Below are 12,425 nucleotides of genomic sequence, written 5' to 3' on the forward strand. Positions count from 1 at the left end.
TCTCTTCTCTTGGTTTTGTTTCAAGGAGAGTCCTTTCTTGCTTTTTCTCGGGTGTAGTTTCCTTCCTTGTTTAGAGTTTTCCATGTCTTATTCTTTGTAGGGCTGGATTTGTGGAAAGATATTGTGTAAATTTGATGTTGTTCTTCAATATCTTGGTTTTTCCATCTATGTTAATTGAGAGTTTTGCTGGATATCATAACCTGGCTGGATATTTTTCTCTTGGGGTCTGTATGACGTTTACCAAAGATCTTTTGTCTTTAATAGGCACTGGTGAGAAATCTGGTATAATTCTGATAGATCTGCCTTTATATGTTACTTGACCTTTTCCCCTTACTGCTTTTTTTTTTTTTGGTTCTTTTTTTCGGAGCTGGGGACCGAACCCAGTGCCTTGCGCTTCCTAGGCAAGCGCTCTACCACTGAGCTAAATCCCCAACCCCCCTTACTGCTTTTAACATTCATTTTTGTTTTGTTTTGTTTTGTTTTGTTTTGTTTTGTGCATTTTGGTGCTTTGACTATTATATGATGGGAGGAATTTCTTTTCTGGTACAATATATTTGGAGTTATGTACGCTTCTTGTGTATTTATGGATATCTCTCTCTTTAGGTTAGGGAAGTTTACATTATCAATCTATGAATGTGTGGGGTATGGCAACAAGGAGCAGGTAGTAAATGATGTATCAGAAACTGAGGTCTCTTTACTCTAGACAGAATTTGTTGGTGTGTTCAGATAGCAGGTGGGATCATATCTTGTCTTCCTACTGTGGCCTGCACTCATTCATTGTCTGTTCTATTAGGGGAAGGTGTATAGAAAGGGCAAATGGACAGCAGGAAGTGTCAGTGGCTTGTGTCATGACTTTCAAACTGAGAATATAGGAGGTTTAATACAGCAAGTATATTTCTTACCTCTTCTGGTTTCATGATCTTCACCTGGACAATGAATATCTACATCAATAACAGAAGTGTGGAACTATGTGGTGGTGTGGAAGTATAGATATGTGTTGGTTCCAGGAGCCAGCTCACTTTGAAATGATTTGAAGTGAGACACATCGTTAGATGTAGAGGTAGCTTTGAATACTTATGGCCTCTGGCCTTCTATTTCTGTAACTATACTGGATTGTTGCTTATAATTTCTACACTAATTCCTAAAAATATTTCTTGCTTATTCAGTATTTAAAAATTACTAACATGGGAGATTAATACCTGGTCTGTAACTGCAAGGAATTGAGTGAAAATGTTACTGCTATTATTCTCTATTCTGTCCAGGTAGCCAGAAGCCTCTGTGTCGAGACTTGTTAACACATTGTGAGCCATATTGGAGGAAGGAAAATGAATTATAATGCTTTATACAGGCACAATCATCTCTATAAGCACTCAGAAATGTTTACATGCATAAATATACCTTCACATGTACATATAGACAAACAGATATAAACATTTGAGTGGATGGATGAATGGACAGAGCACAACTCTTCAATGCATTCCATCCAACAGCATGTTAGAATTTTCAGTCATTTAGTTCTGAAAAGAGGGAATACAAGGGTTTCAATTGCAGATGGGGATCTTACCTGTTTTGGGACTGTGTGCTCTGCACATGAGCAATGATTCTGTGCCCAAATAGGGGAAAGTACACTGAATTAGGTAGGGGCAGTGTGTAGTGGAAGGTATCAGGGGCTTGGGTAATGACTTATAAACCAATGAAGTAGGAAGATCAGACTGTAGGTAGGGCTCTTGCCAATTTTTAATGGTATGGCCAACACTTGAATAGTGAATGTTCACCTGAATAGTGAATTCGGAGGAAAATAAAGTGCGATGAAAGGTACAGATTTGTGTTCAGTGTGAAAAGATTGTTTCTTTGGGCTCTATATTAAGGAAGTGAGAATGGAGGGGTTCAGACAATAGATGAGGCCATTGCATTTTCTGGCTGATGGTTTTATTTCTTAATTAGGATGCATAGACATTTCATGGCAAGATCACTGTACGTGATAAAACAAACACCATCATAAAAATTTTGTAATCAAATGTATACCTCATTATACTTAAGCACTTATATCCACGTGTCATCGGTGTAAAACAGTTACACAATTGCACCCAACACTATTGTAACAGAATTTCCCTAGGCCAATTTCAAAGAAAATGAAACAAAAACAAATACTGAATGAAGCATGATAATACCATACAAAATTAGGCGCTCAATCAGAATATTAGAATACTGCCATGTCGCTCCCAACCTCGAACAGCAAGGAAGACCAGAGAAGATCTTGTTCAAGCAGTTTATTCAGGAACCTTGATACAATCTCCTGACCCCAGGGAGCCCCCGCACCACACTTAAATATCTAGCGCTGGCCAATCCTAGCAAGCCACCTGGGTCATGCAGATAGGCTGTCACTATGCAGAAGCTAGCAGGCCAGGCAGGCATAGCCAAATAAGGAATTGTTTAGGGCTGGAGAGATGGCTCAGCGGTTAAGAGCACCCGACTACTCTTCCAGAGGTCCTGAGTTGAATTCCCAGCAACCACATGGTGGCTCATAACCATCTGTAAGGAGATCCAATGCCCTCTTCTGGTGTATCTGAAGACAGCTACAGTGTACTTATATATAATAAATGAATAAATCTTTAAAAAAAAAAAAGGAATTGTTTACTACGAGGAGCGCTCACCCTTGGGAGGCTGGAAGGCAGAAACCAGAGCCATCTTTGAGGCATGGCACATTGCAGCTCCCTACAGTTCCCCATTTTTTTTAATTAACCAAGCAGGCAAAGGCACCGCTGAGAGTGGCCACCCCCCCACCCCCCCACCCCCGTCTTAGGATCATCCCTTCATTTAACCCGTCTCAGGACACCTCATTGCCCACAAGGTTCCATGCCTTAGGTAGAAGGGAAGTTGCCCGTCACTGGGCAGGGTCACTCACACATACTCAGGGGTGAGGTGCAACTGGGTCTTCTGAATGACTGTAAGCCAGGCTTGAGGGGACTGTCCTGCTTCAATGGCTGCAAATGCCTGTATCACCATAGCCGTGTGCTGCCTCTGAACAAACCTCATCCTACAGAGACACCACAAGCTCACTAGGGAGACCAGCAGCAAGAGTCCAGCTAGGACTCCCATACTTGCCCACTTCCTCAGATAAGTCATAGCAGCAGCAATCCAAGATGACAATCCTGTAGCCAGTCTAGCAACTGCACGTGTGGACTTCACTATCACGATTGCTACACGTAGCTGATCCATTAAGAAATCAAATTCTCCTGTCCAATTACCTAAAAGATAACTTGATAACTGTTTAGACAAATTAGAGGAGTGGGCTTAAAGGTCATGACGTATCAGCATGAGTCTCGGGAACACCGATAGTATCCCCCACCGAGGCTCCATTTGGACCAGCACTTGGGTCACACCAAGAAGTGTCAGCAACAGCAGGATCTTCATTCTTGTTCACCTCCTGGTCAATCTTTCAGGGACCCACAACGGATCTTGCCGGTCCTGAGGAAACACACAAACAGACCCTCTCGCCCATGCCAACACGGGATCTGGCCCATGCCATAAGCCAGTGATCACATCTTTCCATTTCACATAACCTTTCAATGTGCCCACCCGACACTGATGTCGGTCAGCGGCAGAAAGGCCATCATCATCCAAAATTAAAAAATTAAGAGTAAAAAGGGCTAAGGATATCTGTTCTTTAGGAGTTCTGACATGGCCTATTCCCCCTTTTTGTTTAATTAGGCGTTCCTTTAATGTACGATGAGCTCGCTCAACAATACCTTGTCCTTGGGGATTATAAGGCAGGCCATGGCTCAACTGCACATCCATCTGTTTACAAAAGGATTTGAAAGATTGGGCAGTATATGCTGGGCCATTATCAGTTTTTAAGTGTTGAGGCTTTCCCCAAGCAGCCCAGGCTTCTAGGCAGTGTCCAATAACATTGTGTGCCTTTTCCCCACTCATAGGGGTAGCATGAATGACACCTGAACAAATATTCACAGAAACATGAATGTATTTTAGAGTCCCAAATCCAGATATGTGAGTTACATCCATTTGCCAAATCTTTAAAGGCAGTAAGCCCCTGGGATTAACCCCCACACTAGGGGGATGATGGAAAGTGACACACTGTTGACATCCTAAAACTATCTGTCGAGCATCTGCTCGAGACAGATGAAACTTCTGCTGTAAGGTTTTAGTAGGCACATGAAATTGTTGATGAAACTGTCGGGCTTGATCCAATGATGATCTTAAGAAGATAAACCCCATTCGGGTACATCTATCCACAAGATCATTTCCCTTACTTAGAGGACAAGGCAAACCTGTATGAGCTCTAATATGTTGGACAAAATACTTGTGACCTGTTTTCCAGATCAATTCCTGAAGTTCCCTCAGCAGCTGGCATACCGTGCTGCTAATTTTAATAGGGCCAGCCACTTCTAATATCTTCACTGCATTAACAACATATGATGAATCAGAGAGCAAATTAAAGGCAAAAGAAAAATTTTTAAACACTTCCAGCACAATTTTGAGTTCAATTACTTGAGGAGAGCCAGGCTGATATTGACACAAAATTGGCTCTTGATGGTCAACCACATAGGCTCCATAGCCATTTTTTGGATCCATCTGTAAAACTGTTTGGTGCCCCCTGTATAGGTACACTGGAGGTAACCTTAGGAAAGATCACAGAACGTTCCTTAAGGAAGGATAGCAAAAGGTGTTTTGGATAATGATTATCTATCTCTCCATGGAATCCACAGCGTAATATGGCCCAATCATCCACAGTGCCACACAAGATCTTCATCTGCTGACCTGTATAGGGCACTATGATCGAGGTTGGGGAAACACCAAAAATTTGTATGCACTGTTGGATCCCATTCAGGGCTAATCGTGCAACTGCTGTAGGATAATACTCTACTGATCTAGCTGAAGAAGCTCTGGGATAAACCCAAAGCAGAGTGCCATCTTGACACAACAATACTGTGGGCTGCATTTAGGTGGCTAGAATGCATAGCACAATGTCTGCACCCTCCTTCCATCGATGTAAAATTGTGCCTTGTAATCCTTTTTCAACCTTCTTTAAAGCTTCCCTTGCTTCATCAGTCAATTGTCTAGGAGAATTCAAGGCCGAATCCCCAACTAAAGTATTATACAATGGTTTTAATTCATAATTTGGTAATTTTAAATAACATCTGACCCAATTAATATCTCCTAGTAGCTTTTGAAAATCATTAAGAGTCTTAAGCTTATCTTTCCTCAATTTAACCTTCTGGGGGATAATGGTGTAAGTACTTACTTTTGCTCCTAAATAAGTAACAAGATTGCCATTTTGTACCTTTTCGGGGGCAATAAACAAACCCTTACCCTCTAATAATTTAACTTCATTTATCTGTGAATAAACTTCCCCAAGGAAACCTGTCTGCTGATTAGCAAAACGTCCTTGCCCTAACAAGCTCTCCAATCTAGATACTGCCCTGGGCTGAGGCACGCTTGAGCCATGTTGGTCCAATCATTAGGAGTAAAGCAAAATCTGTGTAAGGCCTCAACCTGAGCTATGGTAAATGAGGCCGTAATGCCATTTGTCCTGACTGATTCCGCCAGGGACTTGGTCATGTTAAAGTCTAAAGGCTCATGATACCTTTGTTGATTAGCATCCACATAAACAGGATAGGCCAAATGCAGCTCTGTGCAGACTGCCTTCCACACTTCTGGGCAGAATGTACTACCCGAAACTCTACTTACTCCCTCTACAACATTGCAAGGAGGAGGAGCTGAGGGGAATGGCCCAGGAGGTTCCTCCGCCATTTTAGGCTTTTTCCTTTTCTTCTTCTGTCTATTCCTTATAGACTGTTTCCGAATTTGATCTATCAACTCTTGTAACTCTTCTTCTGAATCGGTTTCATCTGTTTCCTCCTCTCTATCTGTCTTTTCTGAGTCTGTCTCCTTTGCTCTTCCCTGCTTTTCTGACCTCTCCTCTTGAAGCATTTCTAGGGCAGATTGCCCCTTCTCTATAGTGGCCTGACAACATTTTTGATCCTCAAGGCAACTACACACTAAGTGCCACACTGGATGGACCCCAGGTCTTAGAATCCCATTTCAGGCAAAATCAATGTCTTTCCCTAATTTTTCCCAACTTGCCCAGTAAGATTACCAGAGACTGCGAACCAGGGTGCAATGACATCGCATTCGCTCAGAAATCTCTCCATGGTGCTCCTTTTTATTTTTAGTTTCTTTCGCTCAAACAGCTCTTGAAGAGCCAGAAAAATTGGACGAGACTGTGAGGTCCCCATGACAAAAACTTTCTATGCTGCTATGGTTAAATTCACCGCGCATCTTGCTACTTTCGGTTCGCTGCTACCACGAACTTTACTTGCTCACTACCCTGAGACTTTATAGCTGCTAATTTTCCGAGGTCCTTATGGTCCCACCTTACCTTGGGAACTTTCCAGTGCTGCCCTGACTGCAAGAAGTTCTGATCTCAGTATCTCCGTACGGGCCACCACTTGTCGCACCCAACCTCGACCAACAAAGAAGACACGACCAGAGGAGATCTTCTTCAAGCAGTTTACTCAGGAATCTTGATACAATTTTCTGTCCCCTTGGAGCCCCCGCACCACACTTAAATAGCTAGCGCTGGCCAATCCTAGCAAGCCACCTGGGTCATGCAGATAGGCTGTCACTATGCAGAAGCTAGGAGGTCAGGCAGGCATAGCCAAATAAGGACTTGTTTACTACGAGGAGCACTCACCCTTGGGAGGGTGGAAGGCAGAACCAGCGCCATCTTTGAGGCATGGCATGTCACAGCTCCCTACACTGTCAAGTTCCAATTATCTTTGTTATTCAATTTTCCCTTCTTTATTATATTCTTGTATTAAAAAGCTCATGTTAGAAGAACTATGCTAATATCCTGCTGAGTTCTAGTGCATAAGGGTTTTTATTTTTTATTTCCTCATACACTTGAGGAGCCTGGTTTTTCATCAGGATCAGCACTAACTGATTTTTTTTTTGCAGGAGCAGATGTGAAAATGCTGAAGGTGATCCAGCCTCAGAAATCAGTTTCTGTTTATGAAGGAGGGTCAGTCATTCTGAATTGCACAGTGACATCTTTCACCCCTGTGGGGCCAATAAAGTGGTTCAGGGGTGTAGGACACAGTAGAAAACTGGTGTATAGTTTCACCGGAGAACATTTCCCCAGAATAAAAAATGTTACAGATACTGTAAAGAGAAAAAACATGGACTTTTCTATCTGCATCAGTAATATTACGCTTGAAGATGCAGCTACCTACTTCTGTGTGAAGTTCCAGAAAGGAACAGTAGAGCCTGACATTGAGCTCATGTCTGGAGGCGGCACTAAGTTGTTTGTATTTGGTAAGTACTACATTTTTCCCTTTCATTCTTGATATTTTCCTGCAGGTTGCAACTGTGTTCAGGCAGGCAGAAACCTCTCTGGTGAAGCTTGTTAACACTTTGTTAGCCAGAAAGAAAGAAAAAAATGAACTAAAATGTTTTATACCTGCAAATGTGGATACAGACACACAGACACAGACACACAGACACACACACACACACACAGACACAGACACACACACAGACAAATATATATATATATATATATATATATATATATATATATATATATATATATATATATCCATACTCTGACTGGACCCCACTATGTGCCACATTCAGCTCCACATGCATTTACACATGCTTATATGCATATGTATACTTATATACATACATATAGACAACCGATATCTGCATTTCAATAAATGGATAGGGCAAAGCTCCTCAAGGCAAACCATCCAAAAACATGTTAGAAGTTTTGGTCATTTAACTCTGAAAGGAGGGAGAAAAAGGATTTAGATTGTAGAGGGTCATCTTATCTGTTTGGGATTGTATGCCCTGCATATAAGTAGTAGATCTCTGCCCAAATAGGGAAAGGTACATGGAATTAGGCAGGGGCAGTGTGTAGGGGAAGGTGTCAGGGTCTTGGATAATGGTTTCCAAACCAAGAAAGTGAGACAGGCACACTCTAGGTAGGGCTCTTTCCATTTGTGAATGGTATGGCCAGCACTTGAACAGTGAAAGTTTGCCTGAATAGTGAATCTGGGGTTGAGGGGTGGGACAAGGAAGTGGGTTAGGAATTGTAGTTTTGTGTTGGATGAAATGAGCTTGTGCCTTTGGGCTCTAAATCAAGGAAGTGGGAATGTACAAGGGTTAATAGAGCAGATGAGGCTCTTACCTGTTCTGGCTGGAGGTTTTAATACTCAATTGGGATGCATTTTTATTAGGATCTATCTATGACATGGTCACTCTACCAGATAACATAAATATCATCATAGGAATCTTGTAATCAAATGCATTCCTCATTATACTTAAGCACTTATGTTCATTTCTCATTGGTATAAAAGAGTGGCATAATCACACCCAACAGTATTATAACAGAATTTCCCTAGGCTACTTTCACAGAAAATGAATCAGAATCAGATTTTGATGAAGCATAATAATTCCAAACAAAACTAGGACTTCAATCAAAATCTTACAAAGTTCCAAGTTTCTCTGTTATTTAATTTCCTTTTCTGTACTGTATTCTTATATTAAAACACCCATATTAGAAGAACTATATTAATGTTCATGCTGAGTTCTCGTGAGTAAGGTTGTTTCTCATACACTTGAGGAGCCTGTGGCTTTCAACCAGGATGAGCACTAATTGATGTTTTTCTGCAGGAGCAGATATGAAAGAGCTGAAGGTGATTCAGCCTGACAAATCAGTTTCTGTTGATGTTGGAGGATCAGTCACTCTGAATTGCACAGTGACATCTGTCATCCCTCTGGGGCCCATCAGGTGGTTCAGGGGTGTAGAACACAGTAGACACATGATATATAATTTCATTGGAGAACATTTCCCCAGAGTAACAAATGCTTCAGATGCTACAAAGAGAAACAACCTGGACTTTTCCATCCACATCAGTAATGTCACACCTGCTGATGCAGGTACCTACTACTGTGTGAAGTTCCAGAAAGGAATAGTAGAGCCTGACATTGAGATTCAGTCTGGAGGTGGCACTGAGTTGCTAGTATTTGGTAAGTACCACATTTTCATTTTTATCCTTGATTTCTCCTACAGGTTGAAATAGTGTTCAATACTCTATGAACAGCAAAAAAAAAAAAAAAACAACAACAAAACAAAAAACAAAACAGGGGCTGGGGATTTATCTCAGTGGTAGAGCGCTTACCTAGGAAGCGCAAAGCCCTGGGTTCGGTCCCAGCTCAAAAAAAAAAAACAAAAACAAACAAACAAAACACATGTAGAAGGGACCCCAATATACATAGATTCACGTTACTCCATCTCTGGGACAAGAAAGCTGAGAAGAGAGGACATGTTATGTTGCTATGTGTTAGAGGTTTTCCCTTCTGGGAAATGGACATAAATTCATACATTTGTTTTCCTGCCCCACAAAACATATTTCTCAGATTAACTCACACTAGTGGCTGTAAAAAATCCATGAAATACATGACTGTCCTACATGTCTCCAGCCTTCTTTCTCTCTAACTATACTGGATTGGTGCTTATAACTTCTAAAACATCCTCAAACCTTCTTGATTATTCTGTGTTTAAAAATCAACAGACTTGTTGCATAGCAGTAGGGAATTGAATAAATCTCTATTGCTATTGTTTTGATTTTTGGCTGCTTAAACAGTAGTTAGTCATTAGTAGTTAACAGCTACATAGGACCAGAGTGGACCTACTTTATATTCCCCACCATGGATATAAAGAAACATGTCTGCTCTATACGAGGGCTGTGGCATTTGAGAGTGAATTAGTTTTTAAGGATGTTACCATTTCCACATTTGAGTGTGGTGTAGCAAATCTTCTCACAACCCTGCATTGAAGATAGTCAAGGAGAATTGGTTCACCATGAATTCATACATATTCAACCTTCAACCAGGACACTGGAATTTTTGAAAATGTAACGTATAGGAAAGCCCAATCAGCAAGTGACTGAGGTAAGATGTAGTCCATAGCTTTCCAGTGATACTAGCTTTTTATCTGTCATGTCATTTGTTATAAGGATGCTCTTAATGCTAGCAGATTGGGGGTAACAAATAGCAATTGCTATATGCTATACCTTTATTATGTCATTTTCTCTATAAAATTCTATAAAAGTGAGGCCAATTCTTCCCTTTAGAAAAGACTCTGAAATTGACAGAAGGACCTGATATGTGAAAAGGTAACAAAGAAGCAAATGTTGACTACAACCTTGGCCTCATAGTATAACATATTACAGATGCTTTTCTTCCTACATATCTTATTCTCTGAGCTGTAACAACAGAAGAAAGTTATCAATTGTTTCCAGTATTAGAAATGTGAATAAGACATAAATTGGGATGTACAGGAATCTGGGTCCTCTGAAGCAAAGACATCTTTCTGTCTAGTGCTACCTGGAACAGGGATCTAGCATAGAATTCCTCACATTGGATTCTTAGAGTAGAAACAGAGCAATGTAAGTGAGTTGATTTCAGTGGAGAACAGCAGCTTTCTTTTCGGAAATGAATGTGAAATCACAGGAAATGACCCCTGTGATACAGTAAAGAATAAAAGACAGTTTTTGTTTCAGCCTTGGTATCATCATCTGTAATGTGGTGATGGTCACAGATTCTTCAGAAGGAAATCCTGGGCCTCTGTATATCACCCAACACAACAGCATGCCAAAACAGAGGTGGTAGGTATATCATGGCTGTGAAACCTTGGAGAACTCATTGAACTGACCCTTAGTTTTCCTCCTGTAGAATGAGGATATGTGGACCCATTTTGAGATACTTATGACTACCCAGAGAAAGAAGGCCATGGGGTGAGAAATCTTACCTCTTTATAATGCTCAGTTTTCTCTTTTGTGATAATTACAACCATGGTCGATGGTAGGTGTTCCTTGAGAAAATAAGTAAAACAATTCACATATTCTTGGATACTAGAGTCAAGATCATTAGGAGCATCAGGATTACAGTGGTCTTTACAAAAGAAGGTTGAATCTAAATGCCAGGATATGCATCCCAGCACTGCTACTCTTTGGCATGTATCCAGGACAAGATGTTCAAAACAGGGTACTTTCTCCCAGATAAAACTTCTAGAATATAGACTTGCTCTATTGAAGGAGTAAAGGCATCCATCATACTTAGATAAACTGCTGACTGTTAGGAAATGTTTCATCATTGTAACTATGCTACTCTTGGGTCATGTGCTCTTGGACATTCCATTTTCTCTCTATTGGCTTCTGGTTTATTGACATGAACTTAGGATATGGTTGGCAGGTCTTTATCTGGCTAATTTTGGAATTTCGTTGGAAACAGAGAAATCCAAGATCCATTTTCCTTTCCGAGTTCTGATATGGGTCTTGGCACTGAAATATCATATACATGATTTGAGGAAGCAGTAGATATTTGGGATTATTTTCTTGAGAGCTGTGAGGATACCATGTTGAGACATGACAACCCCTCATGCTTCAGAAGATCAAGGTTGATGTACACAACCCCCTAGAACCTATGTAATGTGGTAGAAACATCTTTCAGTGAGTAGAATTATCTTCCCTAATGTTGAAACAATACAGCCTTCCTCGATTCTAATCTCAGGGTGAATTTTCCTATATTGCATGCACCTGCATTAGAACAATTTCTAGTGCCAAAAATTTCTCCCCTTTACTCAGAAATCAATGATACAGAAGGTCAACAACAGGCCTGTGTTTTTTTCATCTCATGGTCATCTGCTCTATATAATTAGACCCACTGGAAGAAGTGATTATATTGTGAAAGCCACTAGGGAACTTAGTGAGTGGATCACGAAGAAAAAGGAGGATGCCAGAGTCTAGATGATTCTGCTCCTTAGGTGGGATTTTCATGGTAGTAGTTCCAGAAACATACATTATTGTTTCTGAGTGGCTTTTCCTGCATAGGAATGGCAAAAAAAATGTATAAACATGTGATCCTAAGAATAGTAACAAGGGCAATGGTAAGGAGAATTTTTGTGTAAATAATTAGCCAGGAAATACTACCTTCATTTTCTCCTTTCTAGGCTAAGGGCTGTTTCCATTGTTGTCATTATCATCATCATCATCATCATCATCATTATTATTATTATTATTATTATTATTATTATTATTATTATTATTATTATCTGTTTTTACAGTCCAGTCATTATACACCTCCTTGTCTACACTCTGACTGTTCCTCATCCCATTCCTCCTCACCTGTCTCCAATAGCATGTACCCATCCATCCCCACCCCACCAAACCTCCCCATTCCATGGGGCCTCAAATCCCTCAAGGATTAAGTATCTCTTCTTTCAGTGAAGCCAGACCAGGTTGTCCTCTGCTGTATATGTGTTGGGGACTTCATATCAGCTAGTATATTCTGCCTGATTGGGAGCTCAGTTCTAAGAGACCTCAGGGGTTCTGTTAGTT

General features: G+C 40.7%; 1 protein-coding gene across 2 annotated transcripts in view; it reads left to right on the forward strand.

Moving 5' to 3' along the window:
* LOC148006665 (signal-regulatory protein beta-2-like) overlaps positions 1-12,425 on the forward strand; it is a 63,547-nt gene that overhangs the window by 38,818 nt on the left and 12,304 nt on the right. For both annotated transcript variants that reach the window (XR_015674313.1, XM_087640145.1), the window contains exons 2-3: positions 6,979-7,335; positions 8,698-9,054. Coding sequence is in view for 1 of the 2 variants with exons in the window: in XM_087640145.1 (XP_087496271.1) it covers positions 6,979-7,335; positions 8,698-9,054 (714 nt within the window). In the remaining variant the exon portion in view is untranslated. The remainder of the gene's footprint in view (positions 1-6,978; positions 7,336-8,697; positions 9,055-12,425) is intronic.

This window comes from Rattus norvegicus, chromosome 2 (genome assembly GCF_021556685.1).
Source record: "Rattus norvegicus strain SHRSP/BbbUtx chromosome 2, alternate assembly SHRSP_T2T, whole genome shotgun sequence".
Lineage (NCBI taxonomy): Eukaryota > Metazoa > Chordata > Mammalia > Rodentia > Muridae > Rattus > Rattus norvegicus.